The sequence below is a fragment of the Dipodomys merriami genome, unplaced genomic scaffold, assembly GCF_024711535.1.
Source record: "Dipodomys merriami isolate MVZ:Mamm:240054 unplaced genomic scaffold, mDipMer1.0.p SCAF_5, whole genome shotgun sequence".
In the NCBI taxonomy this organism is placed as follows: domain Eukaryota; kingdom Metazoa; phylum Chordata; class Mammalia; order Rodentia; family Heteromyidae; genus Dipodomys; species Dipodomys merriami.
The window spans coordinates 37789720-37814957 of NW_027206068.1; the positions used below are offsets into that span (position 1 = coordinate 37789720).

The window sequence follows — 25238 nt, forward strand, 5'->3', positions numbered from 1 at the left end:
CCAACCTTGGCCTTTTCATCCGAGACAGCCATTCTAACCAGTCTTTACAGGCATTTGATTTCCTCAGTTTCAGTTCATAGTCTGTAGAGGAAAACTGTATCTAAGGTACTGTTACAATATGAGACTAATGAAGAAAGTCATTGACAAAGGCCTTGCACATCTGTTGCAAGGTTTAAAGAAAGCATAGTGCTTATACACAGCTCCACTTCTTACAGTACTTTAGGCATATGATTCATTTAAATGAACATATAACTCACAAAAAGGAACTGTAATGTTTTCAGCTGAGGAAGCAAACTCTAGTCAGAGATAGCAGAAAGTTTACTTCATGTGCCATCTCTGGGCCTGATGGTACTACCAGGAATATCCTCTGGAGTTCAGATTCTTAACTTGGCTTCACAGGAGTGAGAACTTTAGACTGCTGTAGTAAAAAATCTATGCCAGTGTCCCCAGGAAACACCAGGCTTCTGGAAGCCATATTCCTATAAAAGCATGTGAAATGTGCTATAGGTCCTTTACAAATCAATCACTTCAAGTGTAAGAATGAAAGCACACATCTCCAAATGAAATACGATCCCAAGTGGTTTGGGAATATAACTCTACTAGTAACTGACATATTCATGTAAAAGCTCACAGCTTCACCATGCCCTAAATATATGCTTTAATAAGGAACAAACCAAGAAGCCGTTTCAAGAAGATGAGGCTGCACTAGAGGTATACAAATAAACAACTGATGTGAAACACACAGAACCAAGGTAAAACACAAATAAGGAATAGAGGTACTTCCTTGTAATCAAGAGTTAGGCTACATCAAATTCAACAAGAAGAAATGGAACCTTCTAACTACAGGAACCTATTCAAGACTGTCCTCTAGGCCATGATTTTAGGAAGAAATGAAAAAAAAAAAAACAGAGCGGATAGGAGAACTGAAGTATCAATGCTTAAAACAATTAATTGAATGATATTAAAATATGGTTTAAAATTATGTAGTACTTAAAGCAAATTCTATTTTTTTTTTTCTTTTATGACAATGGCTTGCAATATAGCCCAGGCTGGCTTCAAATCTCAATCCTCCTACCCGGCCTCAACTACTAGCATTATACAGGCATGCACCAACATACCCATGCCCAAAGCAAATTCAGAACCATGTTGAATATAGCACATATTGGAATTCCAAGTGATAAGGTAGTTTAGCTATAGCCTTGTGTATTGCCATTTACAACTCTCTAGGAAAGAACCTTCTCTATTAGGAAAGAACCTTCTCTATTAAACTATGATACTACAGAGAATCCTAATGAGTGCAAACCAAACAGCAGATAGAAAGAACTCCTGTTTCCTGGTCCTCTGAACAACCCTTGGCTCCTTTTCTGTGCAGTCCAGGACCAAACACAAATCTGTGGCTTCACAGAGAATATATCTGGGATGAAACCAGACTTGCCAAGTAAGACACAGTAGGACCTGGAACCTGGGTATAACTACTTGGCATAAATACATAATTTCATGTTAGGATTGAATAAATATGAAATGAATATATAAATTACAATACTGTTTGAAAATATAGTAGGGAAATGAGATTAAAAGTGTTAAGGAAAATTTTCTTTTCATTAACAACTAATTGTTCACTTGAATCTATTACACTGTGCCATAATATAAGAAAGACACACTGTTGGCAAGGAGAAAAAAATGAATGTCATTTTTTTTAATCTGTTAAACTCTCTTGTAACAAAAACAAACAAACAAACAAACAAGGCCAGCTTTAGAAGTAAGGAACAGAAATGTTGTTGGTGCCTATTATACTAATACAGATATTTAGAACCATCCCAATCGGTAGCTTCCAAGTTTGCTTCTTTTCAAAGATGGGTGAACTGAGTTTTGTGGGTTTTTTTTATAACTTTATTTTATTGAAAGGGTGATTTAAAAAACACCAAACTTTGTAAAATAACTATTCACACAGTAAAGAAGCACAGCCAGCATAGAATCTGCATCTTGACATCCTTTGGTTTAATTTTTGTTTAATTCTACTTATTAGAGACTATTTGGAAAAACAATAGAAAGGAAGAAAATGGACCAATGTCCCCAATTCTCAGGGATCACAAAATCCACATTTGGGACATCTATTCCAGTCCTTCTGCATTTGAAAGCATGAACATGTTCATCCATTTCAAAATGGATGCATCAGTATTTTTAAATGACACACATCTTCTGACTTTAAAATGGAAGCATACATAGTATAGAAATTAGTGTACATGAAATCTTTCTAGTCAAAAATAACCAGTTAAGAATGGACACTTCCATGTTATGCCTATAATCCTAGCTACTCAGGAGGCTGATATTGAAGGACTGAGGCTCCACACCAATGGGGCAGGAAAGTCCATGAGACTCTTATTTCTACTTAACCAGCAAAAATGGGAAGAGGAGCTGGGGCTCAAGTGGTAGAGTGCCAGCTTGGAGCAAAAGTAAAGCTTAGGTACAGTGCCCAGGTCCTGACTTCAGGCCTCAGAACCAACACAGACACACATTAACAAATAAACAAACAAAAACAAACCAGTTTCCTTATTCTCAGGGCTTCCAACTTGGACAGAAATCTATACCAGTGCTTTTCTGGCTCCCAGGTCTTCCTACTATACCACCAGGGGTTCCTAGGTTTGCAACTGTAGGTGTTGACTCAAGAGACTGCTAAGCCTTCATAATTGTGAGGGCTAGTTCCTTATAATAAATCTCTTCATGTGTAAAAGAAACAAAAACAAAACACACACACACACACACACACACAAACAGTTAATATTTTCAGATGTCCTCTTAGTGTTTTTCTAATCTACAAGACTTGGAAACAAAAGTTTAAATGAATGAGAACAAAGAAGGACTTAGTGATATAATTTGCTATGCTAATTACCAATAGCTTTTGAACAGGTAGAAAATAAATCTGTTTCCACATTCTCTGTTCATTCATAAGGCTATCAAAAGATGCCTTTTTTTTTTTTTTTTACCTCAATTCACTATGTACCCCATACAGATCTTGGAACTCATAACCCTCTTGTCTTATAACCCCACTGGTGGGATTATAGGCATGAACCATTGTATGTGGCCACATGTAAGGTTACATCTATGTAAGTGTAAATTTAGTCTGTGCTCAATTTCTACTAAATTTCTACCCCGGTTATGTTTAGTTTGCTTGCTTTTTGCATCCCAGTGAAACAATTATAAGATACCCACACATAAAACTTGCATTCATAATCTTCTAGAAGAGGAAAGGTAACAGTTCAGTCTAATTAAAAGGTTTATATATCTCACAATGAAAAATATGTAATATGGGTTAAACATTTTACAAATTTAAGTTTATATAAAAGAGACTGAAGCAGGAGTATAAGGCATAGTTGATAATAGTTTCAGGAAGTTCCACTTAGTTTAACAGACTTAATCTTATATTCTTAAAACTTGCAGAGAATTTATTATGAAAACTAAAACCAAAGCTTCAATTGTGCATAATGTAATAAATCATTACAAAAGCTGTCAGGGGAAAGTGGCAATGTAAGAAGGCAGAGTAAGCAAAGGCAAGCTGGAATGTTGATTTCATTCCTCTGACATCCTTCTGGCTTCCTCCTGACTTAGACCGTCATGACGCACTGAATGAACTGAAAACAGAGAAGTCATTGTTACCTATAGATCTCAGAACACTTAGCCTGCCATGGCCTATAGCTTATATCTGGTTCTCTAACTTGGCATGGTGGATTAACCCCCCGCTCTGCCCCTGCAACAGATATCTAAGATATCAGTAGAAAGGTTCATTTGATGAAGAAAATTCTAATAAAAATGGGTATCTCACATCTTTGTTGTGGTTTGGGGTTTTGGTGTTGGTATTGGGGATTAAACTCAAGACCTAATGCTCTCACTTGGCTTTTTTGCTCAAGGCTAGTGTTCTACCACTTGAGCCACAGTGCCACTTCTGGCTTTTTGCTGATTAATTGGAGGTAAGAGTCTCATGGAGGTAATCGTCTCTCTGGCTAGCTTTGAACCTCTATCCCTGATTTCACTCTCCTGAGTACCTAGGAATACAGGCATGAACCACTTGGTTCAGTACTTGGCCAGTTTCTCACTTTTTGAAGAGATATTACTTTAATGAACAATTACTTCAATCCCCAATTTTAAGTCTAGAAATGGTCATGGTCAAAGGTCCTTCCCCTCAAATAACTGGTTAATGGACTGCCAAGCTGCACAGTTTTAACTCAGTACTCTAATGAAATACATTTAAGTATCTCTCCAGTCTTTTAAAATCTGCTTTATTAAAGTAAAACCTAATATGCGAATATGCATATGAACAGTCGACCATTCTCCAGCAATTCAGAAACCTGAGTTAGGGAGTATCAATATTTTCTATAAACGTTCCTCTCACTAGTGGCTCATGCCTCTAATACCAGCTACTCAGGATGCTGAGATCAGAGGATCATCGTTCAAAGCCAGGCTGGACAGGAAAGTCCATGAGACTCTTATCTCCAATAAACTGCCAAAATAAATAAATAAAAAAATAAAAATTAGCTTGGAGTGGAGCTATGGTTCAAGTGGCAATGCTTTGAGTAAAAGAAGCTCAGGGACAGTACTTAGGCCCTGAGTTCAAGCTCCAGAACTGGTGCAAAAAAGTTCCTTTCCTCCCCGAACACATAGAAAAAGATCTTTGCATCTTATCAATTTTCCTTTGTATTCTCTAATACCAATAAGGCACTTTGCACTGCTAATCCTTCCCGTAATTCCCGAGCTCAAGATGATTAGCCGATTATCTGTTTTGTAGAGAAAAGGAAACTAAAGTTCAGGAAATTTAGAAATCTCTTAATTTGCACTTCTGAGGATGAAACCCAGCCTTTGTCCTCAGCAAATAAGTCACTTTAATTTGTGATTGGCTGGTGGCTGCTTTATGTTCTCAATGAACATAGGTATGGAAAGTATAGTTTTGAGATGTTAAATATATTTCTCAATGATGAAGATGGGGTTTATTTACAGAAAGCAGAAGCAGACACAATATCAACATGACCCACAGGGAACTTTCCTGAACTGTTCCAACAGCCCAATGAAAGAGGCATTATGATAACAACATCCTCTTTATTCAATCAGATACAGAACCCTCACAGAACCTGCTTAAGATGGAGCTAAGCTGGGTGCCAGTGGCTCACACCTATAATCCTAGCTACTCAGGAGGCTGAGATCTGAGGATTGCGGTTCAAAGCCAGTCCGGGCAGCAAAGTCCATGAGACTCTTATCTCCAATAAACCACTAGAAAACCGGAAGTGGCGCTGTAGCTCAAGCAGTAAAGACTCACCTTGAGCTGAAGAGTGCAGGGACAGTGCCCAGGCCCAGAGTTTCAAGACCCACAACCGACAAAAAAAAAAAAAAAAGAAAAAAAAAAGAAAGATGCAGCTAATGGAGGAGACAACAATGCTCAATGGGAAATGTACTCATTACCTTACTTAGGTAACTGTAACCCCTCTATACAGCATTTTTACAATAAAAAAGTACAAGAAAACCCATTGGTCTAATAGTAAATAAAGTTAATAAATTTGGATGGTAACCGTTGGTCATTTAATCCATGACTTCTCTTTAAAATCTTTTGGATCTTCTTAACAGTACACTTCCAAGGGGATACCCAATTTGTGTATTTCATATCCTCTATTTAGCTCCTAATTAACTGAGACTTACATCATCATATGAGAAATTCACAACACCTTGTTGACCAGTATCCCGTCGTCGAAAACTATCTGCAAAACAACAATAAAATGTATTGTTCTTTTCTGTGAAGAACTTTTATAAAATTATTATTGAGTTCAAACATCAATGCATTTAAATGATACAATCAGTCAACATAAGAGACCAAAACAAACAGATAAGTATATGAGTATGTAGGAGGGCTGGGAATATGGCTTAGTGCTAGAGGGCTTGCCTAGCATGCATGAAGCCCTGGGTTTGATTCCTCAGTATCACACAAACAGCAAAAGCCAGAAGTGGCTCTGTTGCTCAAGAGATCGAATGCTAGCCTTGAGCAAGAGAAGCTCAGGGATAGTGCCCAAGCACTGAGTTCAAGCTCCAAGACTGGCAAAAAAAATAAAAAATAATAATAATAAATAAAAATAAATGAATAAATAAATAAAAAGGTTTGCTTTATTTTTTCTCTTTCCACCTCTTTTCCAGCTTTTCACATTTTAAAGAGTAATCACTCAAAGTCCTACTCTGCTCAAAAAAAGCACAAGTTAGGACTGGAAGTACAGCACAGTGGTACTGCCTAGTATGTGTGAGGCCTTGTGTTTGATTCCTAGCACCACAACAAGAGAGAGAAAGAGAGAGAGAGAAGGGGGAGATTTTTAAAAGTGCAATAGAAATTAACATTATTTTAGTAGCAAATTACTCACTAAAAAAGTTCTAAAAAACAAAATGATTATGCTAGAAATGCGCAAGGTTAAAAAGTCAACTGAAGCATCTACTAAAGCAAAAAATAAATAAACAAATAAAAGTTGGGAGAATCAAAGTTCAGAAGTCCTGAGGAATCAAAGCTCATAACCTCATGCATGAATCCTGCTGCAGGTGGAAAGATGACCCCACAGAACACACCTGTGAGAGCCCTCAGTTTGACACAGCAGGCGATGTAGTCATCGAAGGTGATCTTTCCGCTGGTGCTATATCGTTTTGCAACTGAATTCACAGTTTGGGGATTCAACCGAAATCCTGAAAGGCATAAAAACCATCCAGCAAACAAAACGAAAACGTTAAGAGTTGCTAGAGAACATTACAATAATGCTCAGGTACAAGACTTGATTTTAGGATGGTGCATTCATTTTAGTTATGAACAGACACAGTTTCTAAGAATAAGACACTGTCTTAAATCGGCACTTTTGGGGAAAACAACCAAATCTACTTCTACCAGAAGTTTGAGTTGCCCGTATGTACCCATTGTTGTCAGGGCCTTCTGCAGTTCTTGAGGATCCACGGTGCCACTCCTATCGCTGTCAAAACTGATGAAGTGTTGCCTCCAGCCATTCAGGACAGCCCAGAGTTCTTTAAATTCATTGAATCCCATTGTGCCAGACCGATCTCTCTGAACTGCAGTCAAGGATCAGAGCTGCTATGTTTCGCAACATTTTGTAATGACTAAATTAAAAAATAAATAAATAAAAGGAAGGATAAGAGGAATTCATGTTCTTTCTGCTAAAATGGCTTACCAAGTTATTGCACATTCTTCTTGGTATGATATAATGAAAAGATAAAGGATGAAAGATATAATGAAAAGTACAGAAGTGCAGAAAATAGTCTGAGTTCTCATTTTTCACCCTGGGAAAAAGAGAACCTAAATGGTGTGATTACTGTCTGTAACACTGCATGGTGAGCCACATGTGAAAAGCAATGTTACTACCAGAAATGGGCTGCTTGCATGTTTACTCATCTATCTGTGAGTCACTCTGGCCTCTAACATTCCTTTGCTAAGCCCTTCTAGAGCCAATGACTCCACTTCTGGCAAGTTTGAGCTGGGATGAAAGGCACTGCAGGGTCAGCAATAGCTAACCTGAATCCAACAACTGGATGTGAAAAACATCCTATCACATGAAGTTCAAGGGTAAATTGTGCAGATTCATTAATGTTTAAAAAAAAAAAAGATTGGAAGTGTCGCTGTAGCTCAAGTGGTAGAGCGCTAGCCTTGAGCTGAAGAGCTGAGGAACAGCGTTCAGGCCCAGAGTTCAAGTCCCACGACTGACAAAAAAAAAAAAAAAAGATTTCCCTGGCATATTTGTCTCTTATATACTTGTTCTACTTTGGTGCTTCTGTTTTCTTGAGCAACTAACATTCAAGTTCCTATTCACACTAAATTACATCCTAAAGGCTAATTATTTCACAAGGCTTTACCTGTCTTGTGTTTATTGGATATTAATTCTGGGATGAATGCTTTTAGGAAAGCAAGAAAATATACTCTAGATAAGAGTCAAGATAAAGGATACATCCAGCATTGAAACCATCAGCCGACATGTCTCCAGGTTAAAAGCTGTAAAATCCAGAAGAGTACACATGTATAAATACAATCTCAAACACTTATTTACATCAGATACACTCAAATTAAGAACAGGATTATTCATCTACTTTTTAAAACATACTTCTCAGTTTATATGGGAATTTTTTTTTTTTGGTCAGTTGTGGGGCTTGAACTCTGGGGCTTGGGTGCTGTCCCTGAGCTCTTCAGCTCAAGGCGAGTGCTCTACCACCTGCGCCACAGTGCCACTTCCAGTTTTCTAGTGGTTTACTGGAGATAAGAGTCTCACAGACTTTCCTGCCCAGGCTGGCTTTGAACTGTGATCCTCAGATCTCCTGAGTAGCTAGGATTATAGGTGTGATCCACCGGCGCCCAGCTATAGGAAAACTTTTATATGGAGCTTCAAAATAGGTTTTTAAAGAAAAGTATATCTTCTAGAACCTAAGTCTGATTTTAACACCTTTAAAATAAGATTTTTAAAAGTACTGTATGGAAAACTTCTGTTTTCCTGCCTTTGCAACTATAATGTACTTATAATGTAGTATACTCACCAGAGTGGATGGGAAAATGGTATTGCTTTGTTACTGCTAATAAATACTTATATGTAATTGGTTTTGGTATTTTGGTTTCAAGTCATTTTGCTATATTTTCCCTTTAACATCAGGTACTAAGCAGTAACCTTCTATGACCTCTTTTCTTATACAATAAGCTTATTATATATGAAACCAGATAAGTCATCTTGTCAGAATTGTGTGCATGGAAGCCCTCTGGAGTAGAACCCAATGAGCAGTGCAGGTGAGCATGGTTCAGGAGCCTTTTTAGTTTGCCTGTAACTTGCAAGAATTCTGAGGACATTTTAATATCTCCCTTACTCCAAAGCCAAACTGAAATACAACCAATGAGCAGTTCACTGATAATCTAAGTATTAAGAAAAAGCAGAACCCTGTACATGCAATTTATTACAAAAGTGGAAGTGGATTACAAAACAGAAGTAAAAAGTATCAAATGGGAAAAGTGAGTACAAATTTTTCATGTGTAACAGAACTAACATTCCTTATAGCTCATTCTGACTCCACTTCCCCACTCCCCTTAAGAAACTGAAATAAGAATACAACTCAAAAATGTTTATTGTTGTACTTTCTTCAAACTTCCAAAGTATGGGTTTTCTACATTCAATGAATCACTATGGTTAGCATATCCATTCCCAGAAAGAAAGGATCAGCAACTCTTTCTATATTATTAGTCCCTCAATCTCTTTGACCCATTCATACAATTCTCTGAGGTGAGAGAATGTAGCAACACTTTTCTACATTTTGAGAAAACTGCACCAAATCTTCACTCACACTTTTCAATTGTATGAGGTATGAAGGCTTTCTAATCTAAAACCATGGTTCTCCATCTTCCTCTTAGCAGAATCACAGAGTTATTAAATCAGGATCTTAGAATGTGGGATCCAGGTACTAGTATTTTTTGAGTAAAAGCTTCTCATATGATCCCAATGAACACAGCAATGCCTAGACCAACATTCTATTTAAAGCGTGATTCTTGCCCTACAGTCCCAGGATTTCACCTGGGAGCATAACAGAATTGCTTTCAGCAAAGGCTAACACTGTAAAATTTAACAAGGTTCTCAGGTTAGCCTGAGGGTCCAACTTTGTGATGGTCAACTTGGACAAACATCACGTGGAAACCTGTTAGGAGAAAGTTCTCAAGTCTTGTCCCAGAACTGCTAATGAGAAAGTACAGGGCAGGGCCTAGCAATCTGAGTTTTGCTGGGTGATGTTGATGCTACTAAAGTTTAAGAACTATCACTCTGGACAGCTTGAGAGCCACAGGGAAAAAAGCGCATTGGTTTTTGGCTTACACCTAGATTTTGAAGGGTTGTAAAGCAAATAGATTCTCAGTCTCCAAGTTTCATGAACGACACCACTATTGACTTAGCAGTTGCCCAAACTAGACATATGAGAGCATACCTAATACCTTCTCCCTGAAATTCAATCACCTTTGAAATAGCTACTGGCTCCATGATTATTTCCCTGGGTAAGTTAGCATTGCTCTAACACTCTAACCTGTAACTGCATGGGACCTCCAACCAGGAGCCCTGATTTAGTTTTACTCAACTCCTGTGAACAGCAGTGCCCTAAAGACTCTATAGCTACACTGAAGATCTTGCAGACTGCAATGGCTTTGTCTGACAGGGGCATTGTACTTGTGGAATGATGGAATGTTGTAGTCTCCAGCTTTTTGGATCTGAGCTAAATATTCTCTCAACTAATATATCATTCAGAACATATCACCAGCCTTAGCAGACTTCTAGTATCCATTAACTCTGGCAAGAATCTACAATGTCTTAACTGTGTAGAAGAGTTCTCGCTTTTCTGTAGTCCATTTATTGGACACCTCTACCAATGGAATTGGTCTATGATTTTCTCTTGTTCTGTGACAACACAAGGTGATGTTATTCCTTCCGTAGTAGAAGGTAGCATTTAGGATCACTTGAGACCGTGGTCCTGTGCCTTGGCCACTCATGTTTCACTCAGAATGAACGCTTATTTCCTTTCAAGGACTTTAAAGGAAAGGACTTTAAGACAATACCATCAATTTAGACTTACATGTGTTCTCTATAAAAACCTTATAAGGCTGTCAAGTACACATCAGATGAAAGGTCAAACAACTCCCTGGCACATAGGTCATTCATTTATTTCCTTGGTTCAGCTAGTCTTATTCTTCTCCAGTTCCCAGCCACTGTAACTCACTGGGAATTTCTCACTCCCATGACTAAAGCATGCTCTCTCTGGGCACATAGATACTGTTTGGACTATCTGGAATCCCCCTCCTTCTACCCCACTTCCTGGCCAGCACCATTTCTCCTTTGTCTAGGTATCAGTACAGCAGGGAAACTCCAGTCTGGGATATGTGACTGATCCCACAGCCTCTGTACTTTTCTTAGTGCTTTCATAATATCTAACTGGCATTGTGTGTGACTGCCAACCCAGCACCTCATAAATATCCACTGAGGTGGTTGGCTGGATGGATGGAATGATGTGTGGGATGAGACTGAATTCTTACTCCATGTGGAGGAAGCTGTACATACTTCTGTAGTTTAGATGCATTTCTTTCTCATATAGACCGAAGGGAAATGTGTTTCTTTTAAAAAAATAAAAACAAAAACATAAGATCTTCTAGTGTTCATGGATACTTAAAAATAATAAATAGGTTTAAATCAAAATACAAATAAAGTTGTAGGACCATGACTTTTCCAAATACATTAGCTGAACAGACACCTAATGAGCTCTTATTATGTGCTTAACCCATCTGCCCACCCACTTTGAATCTGTGAATTTCTGTTTGGAAGCTGGGTTTAAAAGACCAATAGCTATATAATTTCTGCATAAGGAAAGTCCAACAGCACTTGAGCAGGCAGTTTATTATAGCCAGCAGTGGACATTAAACACATCAGTGAAATCACACAGTCCTTGTGTCTCAGAAAATGTCTTCTCTATAATGCACTGACCCAAGGTCATCAGTAGATGCAGCTTTCTGAAAATTCTTTCTTTCTTTGTTTTTTTGAAAATATTTAAATGACTACTCTCTAAAGATGATGAAATTTATTTTCCTTAATCTGCTTCACCTCTTCTACTGAAAGTGTAAATAATAAGTCTGTGTGTGACACCTCGCGTTGGTAACCCTAATGCTGTACCTTCCTGTTTGCCTTCTCAGCTGTCTGAAGTTAACAATGAACAATTTAAAACTATTACCTATACTACATTGCCCCTACAGAGTGGTTTTTTTTTAGGACAAGATTAAATGACACAAGTTCAAAAGATTCTTCTCTTTTGTATTAATTCCACCAACCAGGAAATAGTAACACGATACCAAGTCACTCTGAAAACAAGGGATGATAAAGACAGGAACATAAATAGTTCAGACGGCCATCTAGAAAATGTTCCAGGTCACACAGTCAAAAATGCCACTATAAAATACTCGACTATGAATTCTAGTTTGAACATTTCAGCTCACAGCTTATCATGAAACTGGGGCTTCTGTCTGATGTTCTGACTCAGTTATCAACTGGCAAAGAAGTTGGCAGGTTACAAATTTGAGCTAACATACTAGTATCCAGCCTAGAAATCTGTCATGGGCAAGATTATATTTGAAAGCAAAGTACAAGGTATATATGTGAGGATGAGGTATCTTTGCAATATTTATCTTCCAATTTGCTATGACAGACAGCTCAAAAAGAAGGAGGTGGGGAAAAGCACTGCATTACAGGGCAGCTGATGCAGTACAAAGGAATCGAGGAGAGGAGAAAGACAAGTGTGAGCTCAGGAAGTAGAAAGAACACTTCCTCCTCAGCCTGAGCAAATGTTCTGAAATGGGAAGAGGACAGGAGAGACCTGGGGAATGTCCTGGCAAACACTCATACTTCTAAATGCACAGCCAGAGGTTAGAGACCATTCAAAACCCTCAGTGCCACTAGGCTTAAGGTGGAGTAAGCTCTGGCAACCTGTCAGCAGTAAATGTTAGTGCCTATCCTTAATGACACTGGACTAAGTAGATTTTAATATCTTGATTTCTGTGAGGATGGACACCCAAATTTGACTCGCTTGAATGGTCTCACATACATGAAACCCAAATCCAAGAAATCTACTAACCTGCCAGGCAGGGCAGATTGATTTGTTAAGAATTATTTTTAAATAGACTTTTTTTTTTTTTTTTTTTTTTTTTTGCTGGCTGTGGAGCCTGAACTCTGGGTCTGGGCGCTGTCCCTCAGCTCTTCAGCTCAAGGCTAGTGCTCTACCACTTGAGCCACAGTGCTACTTCTGTTTTTCCTGCTTAAGTGGTGTTGTGGAATCGAACCCAAGGCCCCATGCATGCAAGGCAAGCACTCTACCACTGAGCCACCTTCCCAGCCCTTAAATAGACATTTTAAAATAGCAGTCTAATTTAGCTTCTGAAATTCTCACAGTGGGTGAGTCAGAAAAGCTGTTATTTTAAATGCTGTGATCATATGTAGCAGCTGCGATGTGAAGATCAAGTAATTTTAGAGAAACTTTAGGAGTGGTCAACTTACGTTTGTATCCTCCAGCAATGCCTGACTGGGTCAGACATCTCTGCAACTCATCAGCATCAATCTGTCCATCCTTTCGAAAGACACAGGAAGAGGAATCACTATCATGACTTTTCTTTCAGGTTCTCTCAAAGTCTTTTAGTATTCCACCCAGCAGTAACAAACAGAATTATCATCATGCATGAGATACTTTATGCAAGGAATGCCTTCTAAAAGTGAGCATCTTGGCAACCATTCTTCTCTCCTTCTGAACCTCTAGAAAACTACTAAGAGCAAGCTTATTAAAATAAAACTATTTATAGAATTCTTGTTTTCTTGGTACTTGAACTCAAGGTATGGGCATGGTCCCTTTGCTTTTTTGTTCAAGATAGTGCTCTCTCCCTTTGGCCACAGCTCCACTTCCAGCTTTTCCACTAGTTAATTGGAGATAAGTGTCTCACGAATTTTCCTGCCTGAGCTGGCTGTGAACCACGTAGATCTCAGTCTTCTAAGTAGCTAGGATTACAAGCACGGGATTACAAGCTAGGATTACAGCGCTTAATGATTTATGGGGTCCTTAAAATTATTTTCCTCATCCCAGAAGGGAGAAGAAGGGTGCACAGCAGAAATTAGTAAATGTAACACTTGGTTCAAACAGAACACTCCTCTTTGATCACCTTAGGACTTGGTGGATGATTTTCTTCAGAGCACAATTCCATGTGGAAGGTACAAGTTAGGTTTCCAGTACCTGCTTACTGGCTAAATTAGGTCAGAACTTGAATAATTTTTAAAGAGAATTTAAAAATCAAATATCCAAATCCACAAGTCAAGGAGTTATAAACAAGGAGCAGGGTTAATAACCTAAAAGATGATGAATGCATGGAAGAGAGGCCAGGGGTGCTGAAAGCTAAGCAGGTAGAGTCACTTACAGGCTGGGGGCCCTGGCAATCTAAGAATGCTAGTCTTGAGGTGTGCTGTTTCTTGTGGTTTCAAAGATACAGATCAGTAACAGATTCAACAGATACTGAAGGGGAAAGTCTTCCAGTGTTAGACTCAATTTTCCATTCAAATTCTCAAAGCTGTATTCCTTAGAAGGTCTTTGGTTTCTATTCTGCAGTGTTGTTCACAATATTTTACTAGTTTGAGTTTTTGAATTAAACAAGACTACACTAGCAAACACAAATATGCCCTCTGGCTATGGCTGTTATGGCAACAGTACAATTATGACAGTGACCTTGTGAGTTAGGCAACCATCCTTCCTAAAGCAACCCCACAGCTGTCCTACAACTTGTGAATGGAGAGAAGAGGGACAGGGGAGTGAACCTCAATCCCGTCTCTGGGTCAACAAGCCACCACAGCTAGTGAGAGCAGAACTGATCTAATGCAAGCATCTTATCCAATAAAGTAAACCTGCTCACATATTAACTTCTTTTGCTGACAGTGAATTTCTTATTCAGAAAAAGGTGCTTTTTGTTGTTTTTATTTACCACACATACTTACTTTGTAAATAACAAATTCAACTGAAAGTGTCATTAGGACCTGGCTATATAATCATGACTACAAGTTTGTAAGTAGACAAACAGGGGCTTGTTAATCAGATCTGGAATTTCTTCTCAGGAAACCACTCTGGGCCCTGAAGATTCGTTTTTATTTTTCAATTTTAATTTTATTTTTTAGTATTTTTAAATTTTATTAAAAAATAATTTTTTTTGGGGGGGGGGGCCTGAACTCTGAGCCTAGGTACTGTCCTTCAGCTCTTCAGCTCAAAACTAGCGCTCTACCACTTGAGCAAAGCGCCAGCCACTTCGGGCTCTGCTTACGTGGTGCTGAAGAATCGAGCCCAGGTCCTCATGCATGCGAGGTAAGCACTCTACCACAGAGCCACCTTCCCAGCCCCTGAGGATTCATTGCATCTTTCTTTTTTTTGGGTCCAGTAGTGGGGCTTGAACTCTGGGCCTGGGCGCTGTCCCTCAGCTCTTCAGCTCAAGGCTAGCGCTCTACCACTTGAGCCACAGCGCCACTTCCGGCTTTTTTTTCTGCTTATGTGGTGCTGAGGAATTGAACCCAGGGCCTCATGCATGCAAGGCAAGCGCTCTACCACTGAGCCACCTTCCCAGCCCCTCATTACATCTTTCTATCCTGTAGATCTTCAAAGGATATTTTTAAATGCCCTATTCTGTTTAACCTTACATGAGTTCACACACAAGTTTACTTCGGAACTGCTCTAAGTACAGGGTAAAAAAAATCTGTTCTCACTCCTTCTGAATATTATCATTAATAATAATAATAATAATAATAATAATAATAAACCAGAACCTTAACTCTCCCATCTCCACTCCAGGGCAAATGATTCATTTCCAGGATAAGTTTGGTTGTGTGTTTTAATTTTGCCCTGGACGCTAACGCACAGAACGCGACAGTTCTTGACTATTGCGACAGTTCTTGACTATTACAAGGAAAAGCCCAACCTGTCCAGCAACAGCAGCAAAGTAACCATACAGCGGATCCTGGGTCTGTCCGGGGAACGCAGGCCCTCCGGGAGCCCCTCCGTACTGTGAAAGAGGAAACACAAAACCATCATTCCATCTGCCTGCGGCTTTCGTGCAGAGCCCGGGCAAAGGCGGGCTGTCCTTCCTGGACCTTTCCCGGCCCTAACTCCACGCCCGCTCCTCGCTCCTCGGGTACTTCCCAGCTGGTGACTTGAACCAAAGGCGGGAATCACCAAAACATGAGCCAAGCACGCGCTGCTTAAACAACATCCCTATAATTTGTAGGCTACTTGGGGGGGGGGGGGGCGGAACCCAGGCTGGCAGCTGGAGGGCGGGCCCCTCCTTTTCTGCTTTACAGCTTTCTGGGGTTCGTAAAAAGCACGTGAGGCGCCAGGCAAGGCGCGGGTGGGTAGGGCACTGACAGGTGTGGCAAGAGGAGGAGGAGGAGGGGGAGGCGAGAAGAAGGGGGAGGAGGAGGAGGAGGAGGGGGAGGGGAGGATGGAGGACGAAGGAGGAGGATGGAGGGGGAGGAGAGGGAGGAAGGGAGGAGGAGGAGGAGGAAGAAGAAGAAGAGGAGGAGGGAAGAGGAGGAAGGAGGACTAAGGAGGAGGATGGAGGAGGAGGAAGGAGGAGGGGGGAAGAGGAGGAGGGGGAGGAGAGGGAGGAAGGGAGGAGGAGGAGGAAGAAGAGGAGGAGGAAAGAGGAGGAAGGACTAAGGAGGAGGATGGAGGAGGAGGAGGAGGGGGAGGAGGAGGGAGAGGAAAGAGGAGGAAGGAGGACTAAGGAGTACTGAGGAGGAGGAGGAGGAGGAGGAGGAAGAGGAGGAGGAGGGGGGAGGAAGGAGGAGGAGGGGGGAAGGGGAGGGGGGAGGGGGGAGAGGGGGAGGGGGTGTCCGGGCTGCGGGACTCCGCGCATCCCGACGCCGCCGGGCGGGGCGCCTTCTTCCCGGGCTACGAGCCCGGGGTGTTCCCCCTCCTCCCCACGGGTCCCCCCCCCCACTTCATTTTCGTTTAAAAGGACTAAGGGAGACCTCAGGACGGTTCTTGATCAAAATGGCTGTTGTTGCTTTGGGAGGAAACCAATACCAGGTCGCACACTTTCCTGCCTTGTTTCCGGGTCACAGGGGCTGGGAGGGCATCGGGTCTCCGGGCCGCCCGCGCCCTGTCCCCGCGGGGTCACCCGCGAGGGAAAGTTCCGCGACCGAGGGGCCGCCGGGGGGCGAGCGCTCGGGGAGCAGCGGGGCCGGGGATCTGCCCCGCCGGGGTCGCCTCCTCGCCCGCCGCAGCGCCCCCAGATGGCTTCTCTGCGCCCCCCCTCCCGCACCCCAAGGTGACACTTGGAGGCACGCCCGTGCGGGGCAGGACTTACCCCGCCTGGGTAGTACCCGCCGCCGGCGCCAGGGTGCCCCGGGTACGCCATGGTGAAGATTGCGCCGCCGCCCTGCGCGCCCGGCGCGCCCGGCCTCCCCACCCGCCGCCCGCCCGCCCGCCGCGGAGCCGCCCCCGAGCGCACCACCGCGCCCCGAGGGGACACGCGCGGCCGGCGCGCCCCGCGCACCCCGGACCACCCTGTCTCCGACCCACGACCCACGCGCTACGGAATCCTTGCACTCTTCCTGCCAAAGACAGACATATTCCAAGGTCCTGCGGTGACCTACGAACTGCGATGCGAGTCACGGAAGGAACTTTCCTCCCTGTGAAAAGAATGGCACATTCCAACTACGACTCGGACACTGGGGACTTGGGTTTTTTTCCCCCCTCTCTCTTTTTCTTCCGATTTGGCTGTTTTCCAGCGCATGTGTTATCTGGAGTTTATTGGAACGGGCGGACCCGCTGAGAGCACTGTGCAGAATTGGAGGGAGAGGGTAATGCATTCGCAGCTCTTAGGGGCCAGGGGTGGGGTGGGAATGGACACCATAAACGATTAACGCCTGCGGAAAACAAGACTGAACTCCGGGAACTGTGTGCAGGGAGCATTTGGCTTTCCGCCACCCTTTTCTTTGAATGGGAATGGTGTTCTTGCCAGGGGGACCATACCTTCCCTGGATAAATTGGGTATAACTCCTACACTGGCTGGGAAGCTTCAACCGGATCCGATTGTTCTAAGGAATCTGAATTGTTTGAATTTTCTGCATGAGTCGAACAAGAGTAATCACTTTCTCCAAAGTTGCTCTGATAAGTTTTTTTTTTTCCTCTTCTTCTCCCACCTCCCATTTCCTCCCTCATTTCCCCCCCCCCCCCCCGTCCCTTCTTCCCACCCAGCTACTTTTCTTTAACACAGAAAAGTTAAGAGCAAACTAAGAGAGAAGCAAATACTGGTGAAGATGGGTACTTAATCTGAGTTATTTAGGAAATGCTTTTCTGTGTTTTATTAAGTTTTCATCCAGTTAACCAATCTGAAGCAGGGCACGGGATTTGGGGTTTAGTTTTAGGCAGTTTCAATCACGAACTTGCTTGCTGTTGGGTTTTCTTTTTTGCCTCTCTTGTTTTTAAGCAACAGCCACGATATTTACTATGGACGTTGTCATGAAATGTTCAAAGGAGTAGTCAAGCATTTAAAAGCAATTATTGCACCTGCCAATGACGTGTGGTACTGTACTTGAAGTCAAGTTCCTATACTGTGTTCTTATCAGGCTTGTATTCCTTTATTCCTGTATTCCCTCTCAAATCATCTTTTTGGATACAGAATCTCAAACGTGAAAGTCACAAATAGTAAGACAATTCTTATAGTCCTTGTCTCATAGAAAATACATGGCTTTAAAAGGAAACCCTACTGCATTGTTGGTGTAAACTTGTTCAACAACTTTGGAAAGCAGTATGGAGGTTCCTCAAAAGACTCCACATAGAGTTTCCCTATGACCCAGCAATCCCACTTTGGGGCATTTACCCAAATGATCACAAACAAGACCACACTAAAGTTACCAGCACGACTATGTTTATTGCAGCATTATTTACCATACCTAAAATATGGAACCAACCCAGATATCCCTCAGTAGATGAATGGATCAAGAAAATGTGAGATACACACACACACACACACACACACACACACACACACACACACACACACACACACACAATGGAATTCTATGCCTCCATCAGAAAGAATGACATTGCCCCACTGGTTAGGAAATGGAAAGACTTGGAACAAATTATATTAAGTGAAGTAAGCCAGACCAAAACAACATAGGCCCTATGATTTTCCTTATCTGTATATTAAGTGAAGTAAGCCAGACCAAAACAACATAGGCCCTATGATTTTCCTTATCTGCAATAACTAGTATATCTCTAGGACAAGCAGAAAAGGTCAAAAGCTATGTACATATGACCATATAAGATAATGTTAAGCAAAATGAACCCCAAGATAGGGACACAACTGGTTTTATTTTTCTTGCTTGCTATTGATTTTAACATATTTAAAATATACTGTGTGATTTTTTTGCTTCTTTTGTATGTTTTCCCCCATGCTCTAACCCCTGTTTTCACTGTATTTGATTCCTGTGCCCTGCATCTTGTAGATACATTTTTCTAATTTGGGGAGGGAAAGGGAAATAACAAAATGCGTAAATAAGGATACAGGTTAACCCATTGTAGCAATGAGATGTACAAGACACTATGTTGAAAACCAACTTTACAACTTCAGGGTGGGGGGCAGGAAGAGTTGGGGAGATGGGGAGGGAAAGGATGGTAGGGGAAAAACAAAGGAGAAGATAACAATGCTGGATAGGAAATGTACTCATTACCTTACTCATGTAACTGTAACCCCTCTGTACAGTATTTTTACAATAAAAACATAAAAATAAAAAAAGATACACATACAAAGAAAATACATGGCTTTGCTTTTTGTGTCTACTCTCTTGGATTTTCTATGCCTAATTCTAATTGGTACACATTATTGTATAACATGGGGAGTTCATTGTGACATTTTCATGTATGTGTAGAATATATTTTTGCTTGAAGGAATACAAGTCAGAACACAAGAGCAACACCTAAACAACTCTCTTCATCGCATCAGTACAGTAGTCACAATAGCCAATCTATGGCATCTGCCTGTGTGCTATCAATGGTTGAAAGGAAATATGATATAGATTTATAGATTTATATATAGAGAGAGATAAAGGAATATATATATATATATATATTTATCTTCGCATATATGGAAGTTTGTGCTTGATTCAGGAAGTAGATTCTTGGTTTCTCAAGCAGCATGGAAATTCTGAAAGGTAGGTTTAAAAAGAACATTTTGGCCTCTGTTTTGAAACTTCAGTCAACTAAGTGATTACATTGAACTTAAGACTGAATACAGGCTCTTTCCAGGCTCAAATCTTAAAGACACATCCACAGTTGTAAAATATTTACAACTAGAATAGAACTCGTTTCATGGATGAGTGGCATTGTTAATTGTTATTCCATCTTTAGACATTTTACTACTTCCTCCTACTAAAGAATTACATTTTAGTGGTGTGTGTAATGAAGTTCCTAACAAATGTTGCTAGCAAATTGTTAAATGACAGCTACTTTTAAAATGTGGGCAGTAGTAATGACAAATTTATGTATGTTAGTATACATTAGTATACTTTCAAACATTTTAATATTTGCTTTATCCTCATAAAAACCCCATGGGATAGGTGCTGTTATGCAAGTGAGGGACAGAGGAGGGAAAACATCCCAGTAGAAGACTCCGAGCTGAGCTACCTCAGCTAGGCCCTCTGGATCCAGCCTCTCTTCTCCAGCAGGGGGCAGCAACTTTGTATCTGGAGAAGGAAACATTTTTGGTCTCATCTTTTCAGTAGCAACTGCTTATCTCCAGCCCACAGTATCCAAAGACCTTAGATAAATGAATGGCGTGGCTCTGGCTATAATCCAGTACCACTTCATTTATGGACACAACGTTGGATTTCACATAATTTCCATTTTTTTTTTCAAACCATTTGAGGAATAAATGTCATTATTAACTTCCAGGTGTACCAAAACAAAAGATGGCCAGATTTGACTCTTGGGCGGTAGCTTGTAAACCACTTCCAGGATGCTATGACTCACTGTAGCAAATGATTTGCAGCTTTAAGATAAAGCTTATGACTAGTGGTGGCTGAGTCACACACCTTGGAGAAAGGTGAGCTACTACAGAGTTTTTCTTACTGACTAGAAAGATGATCAAGAGGAACATTGTGAGACACCCCCCCCCCCCAATTTGAAGTGGTAATCAGAAGGCATGCCAAATGAGAAAGCCTGCAGACATTATTGTGTTAAGTGTAATGTGTAATCTGGGAATCCATATTAGTAATTAAGATCGTAATGAACCTGTGTTGCCAAAAACCAAGGCTCACAAATGACCTCAGTACGAATTAACAAAGCTAAAGTAGCTTGTGGGTTTGTTATTAAATAAATTCTCACATTGTGGAGAGAGAGCATGTCTTTCTAGTTTCTGACTTACCTCTCTCCTGACTGTATTAAAAATAAAAACAAGCCACAAAGCCATTAGACTAAGCTCAACTCTTTTCCCCCTTCACCTTTTATATACCACTTCTTGAGGAATTAGGGCAGAAGAAGGGCTACAGAAAAAGAACCTTAGGGATACAAAGCCCTCTGAAGCGGGGGGGGGGGGAAGGGGGGTGATGGCAGGTACCTATAATCTCAGCAATTGAGAAGCTGAAGCAAAAGAATGAGAATTTGAAGCCAGCCTGGACTACATACTTCCAAAGGCAAGAATTTAAAAAAATCAAATAAAAAACTCAGTGGTATCCCAGTTCTTATACCTTCAAAATATGAATGCTAGAAACAGACACTGCATTCTACAAGCCATTTAAAGAAACTCCACTACCAAGTACCAAAAGCTGAATATTTATAGTTAGAAGAAGGTTTCTATCTGGTATGAAGAGCTAGAATATGTGCTATTTGTCCTAATAATATACTAAGTCTTAGAAAAAGTCTGAGAACAATGATATAGCCATGCTGCCATGCCAGAAGGTGGTGGTAGCAGTGTGGATTGGGGAGAGAGCTGTATCAAGTCTATCAATTGGGCTGAATGCTAGTTATTTAGATAGTCATTGTACCCACACAAAATCTTAGTGATCATCTGTTGCCAATCTTGCTGTTTTATAGGTTTATAAAAGGAAAAACAAAACAACAAGCAAACAAAGCACCTGAGCCTCAGGCAAGGGAATGGCAAGGCCAAACTCTCCAAGGGTTGAACTAAGTTCCAAGGAACTATTTTACCTTTCCCAAAGAAAGCTGTGACATTCTCTGAATTTACTTCACTCAGAGTGTTGCACTTTGGATTTCTCAATGCTTGCCTAAGGCCATGTGTTGAAAGCTTGGTTTTCAGGAGCAGAGGTTAGTGAAAGAAGGTGAATCACTGGGGACACACCTTTGCAGCAGTTAGGGATCCTGGTCCCTTCTCCCCTTTTGCTTCCTGGCTGCCATAATGCATCAGGCACTTCCCATGGTAACGTCCTGCCAATTGGCAGGACAACATACCACAGAGCTAATCTACAGTCAACTGAAACCTCTGTAACCATGGAACAAAACAAATTGTTCCTCCTCATAAACTGTTTCCAGTAATTTGTCACAGCAGTAGAAAGCTGAGTAATACAGAAAGGGTCATGCTCTTTCCTGATACACTCTTCCCAAATATATCTCTATAGATCTTATTGAGGCAAAAGGCAACAGACAATTCTTGATCCATTGGAAAAAGTTCACATTAACATTTCATGTAACATCCTGGAAGAACTTCCCCATTCAGCTCAGTGGTGAAAGATGACTGTGTAGCTGAATAACAGCAGGCTTTTCTTCACTTCCTGCAGTTGAGTCAATTACAAGGCTGAAGTATCAGGAAGAAATGAATGCAACATTGGCCAGGTTAAATTCTCAAATTTCTTCTAGTTTTAATCTGGGTGTGTAGCAATTTATGATTTAAATACTTCTGTCTTTGTGAGAAACTCAGATCTTCTAATATGCGTGGAAATAAGTGTTTAATAACAACACACTACAATCTCATTTTCTTAAGATTATGGGAGGGAGTAGGAAGAGGAGGCTATTAATTTGTCAAGAAAATGCAATATTTTTTCTTTTATTGCTCAGGACAGAGCTCAACTAATTATGTAAACAGATGATTAAAGAATACAAAAACATCCATCATTGATGTTTCCGTGCCTGCATATAAAGTCTTTACTATCTTCCTGGAACTTTGTAGGTGACAGTAAGTAATCAATCACAGCTAGGCCATAAGAATTTCTGTCATAATGGAAACATTCTATGTCTGTGCCATTTAATAGCTACTCACACATGCTACCAAGCTTATGAAATGATAAGCTGAACCTTTTATATACATTTAAATAGACAAGGCTACCTGGTTGGATAGTTTAGGAACACTATCATCTATGCTGGTCCTTGGCTCTCAGAGAAAGTGATTTGCTCTATTTGACTGGAATGGCCATGATAAGCAAGATAAATTAATTGTTAAAACAAAGCAGAGGTTGTTGGTCATAAGCCTTACAGAAAATATGCCCATATTTTTATTCCTATTGAAGAGGTTCTTGCTTGTCTATACTTTCCTTTAGTTAAGATTTTTTTATAGCTAAGATAGTTAATCAAGATTAATAAGGAGACAGATTTGGAGGATGTGTATACTGTGTTTTCATATATGTTTATATATATGCAAGTGTAATTATATATTATATATATCATATATATATATATATAAAACACATACATATTCATAGTTTATGGCTATTATGGTTGTTTGAAAATGGCATCCAGAGATGAGCTGCCTGTCACTGGATGTGATCAAACAAGTCTGTCAGTGATGTTGAAGGGTAGGTTTATACTTTTGCTTGGTGGTAGGTGAACTAATGCTCTATAGTATATTTTAATAGTTTTCTCTTGCTTTGCATAAACACCACTTAGCTTATCCTAGCTTTGCAAAATGAAGAAACTGATGCTATGTGATTTTCTCTCATTCATCAGAATAACAGAAACAAAAACTAGAGTATTAAGTGCTCAGCTTCTGACTTTAAATCTTTTCTCATCCTCTGTTCTCTCAGAACTCTTCTTTTTATGATTCTGCAATTGTGTTGACTCAATAATCTGGGAGGAATTTTTCCATTAATGAAGAAAATGTGTTTTAGAAATCACCAATTGCCTAAAATAATGGACAGCTCAGTAGCTGTATTTCATTTTTAAGGTAGACAATTTTAGTGTTTTGATACATATGATATAAATACAGTAATGGATAGTTAAGAAATAAATGCAAGAACTGACTGTCTTTTTCTAATTTCCAAGCCTTTATAACTTTCCAATTCAAGTACCAACCAGGCCTGGCTCTGTTTAGCTTCTGAGATCAAGCCAGATCATGGGCATCTTGAGTGGGAAGGCTCTGGACTCAAGCTTTTAGGACTCTATTATTACCACCGCCATGTATCATGCTTACCAATTTCTAAATAGGGCTGAATTCCCATGTAGACAATAATCTATGGCCAGCATCTGGGGACAAATGTTCCAACAACATTGGACAAATGTTGGTTATAGGTTGGGTGTTCCCAACCTATAAAGAAGCTGTGTTCTATAAGCTGGGTGTTTGCAACCTGGCCTGTATTCTTCCATAAAGGCATGGAACATAAACTGATAGCTCTCTAAAGCCCCCAGTGCTCTCCGGAAGAAGACCAAGCATGAAGCCAGGGTAGAGTGGGGCAAGGAACACTTAGAGCATATTTTCTACCCACCCACTTCATAATCTCAGTTCTTTGTTTTATCTACCTGTCTTGATGTCAATAAAGTCTGCGCAGAACCTGAGGTGAACTGAGGCTGGGCGAAGGGAACGAGAAAAGATCCAGTCCTAACACTCAATTAGCATGTAGTAGGGTGGCTTAAGGGGAGAGAAAACAAATTAAAGAAAAAGAATTCCAAATTATAGCTTTAGACAAGGACAAATAACTATGATTGCTAGGTACCCAGGTGGAGGAGGTATTTCCAAGAAGCAAAATATTCATGAAGCTTATACATAAATCAGCTACATGTAATTTAAGGGTTTCTTAAATAAGAGCAAAATATTTCTTGTACTGGGGCATAGCTTGCCTACCATGTGTGAGTCCCTGAGTTCAATCCCCAGCAACACACAAGCACACTCATACAAGCTTGTAAACTTCACTCTTCAATTTTAGACACCCTAAGAGCATTCAAAAATATCTTCTACAATAGACTCTATAGCTAATCTCAGCCTGTAATAAACCAAAAAACAAACAAACAAACAGCATGTAGAATCACACAAACTTAACTTAAGGTGACTATGTTTACCACAATTTTGTATATATTTTATGAAGAATATTGTGCATATTTTATACAAACTAGAGGAGAAGTATGCCAAGATTCCATTACAAAGTCAGGATAAATGTTCAAGGAGACAAAAATGCTAGTTATCTGGATTTGATCATCGCAGGTTGTATGCTTGTATAGAATTATCACATTGCACCTCATACATATGTGCCCTTATTATAGGTCAAGCAAAAACCACCTTCTACTTATAAAAAGTAAAGAACTTTCTTATTCTGAGTAGTAGAATGAGACTATTTGAGTTAAGTGAAATGGCCCAACGCTATTTACATTTTCTTTTAACATACTTGCATTTTGAGGTGATGTCCACAGGTAGAAAGCTGGTGATTCTTAGAAGCCTTGGAAAGTAACCAAATGGCAGAGTCAGGAAATCTCAA

The 25238-nt window shown here is 40.4% G+C and overlaps 1 protein-coding gene across 2 annotated transcripts; it reads right to left on the reverse strand.

The window, feature by feature from the left end:
• Positions 1–1681: 1681 nt before the first annotated feature.
• Sri (sorcin) lies at positions 1682–25238 on the reverse strand. Of its 2 annotated transcripts, none has more exons than XM_069996419.1 (8): positions 25149–25238; positions 15515–15598; positions 13071–13140; positions 7968–8011; positions 6925–7072; positions 6589–6702; positions 5683–5741; positions 1682–3629 (listed from the first exon to the last, which is right to left on the reverse strand). In XM_069996419.1, the coding sequence occupies exons 1-8, from the start codon at positions 25152–25154 to the stop codon at positions 3603–3605; spliced, it is 552 nt and encodes a 183-aa protein (XP_069852520.1). In that variant the 5' UTR covers positions 25155–25238; the 3' UTR covers positions 1682–3602. The 2 variants fall into 2 exon arrangements, with proteins under 2 accessions (XP_069852520.1, XP_069852519.1); XM_069996418.1 differs by lacking the exon at positions 25149–25238 and adding an exon at positions 16904–17002.

Bases quoted from the DNA above. Each gene is read 5' to 3' on its own strand.
- Sri (XM_069996418.1), bottom strand. From the start codon at position 16,954: ATGGCGTACCCGGGGCACCCTGGCGCCGGCGGCGGGTACTACCCAGGC. The intron at 13,141-15,514 runs GTTGGGCTTTTC...GTCTTTCGAAAG, and splicing joins TTGCTGCTGTTGCTGGACAG to GATGGACAGATTGATGCTGA. The intron at 8,012-13,070 runs GTAAGTTGACCA...TGGATTTTACAG, and splicing joins CATTGCTGGAGGATACAAAC to CTTTTAACCTGGAGACATGT.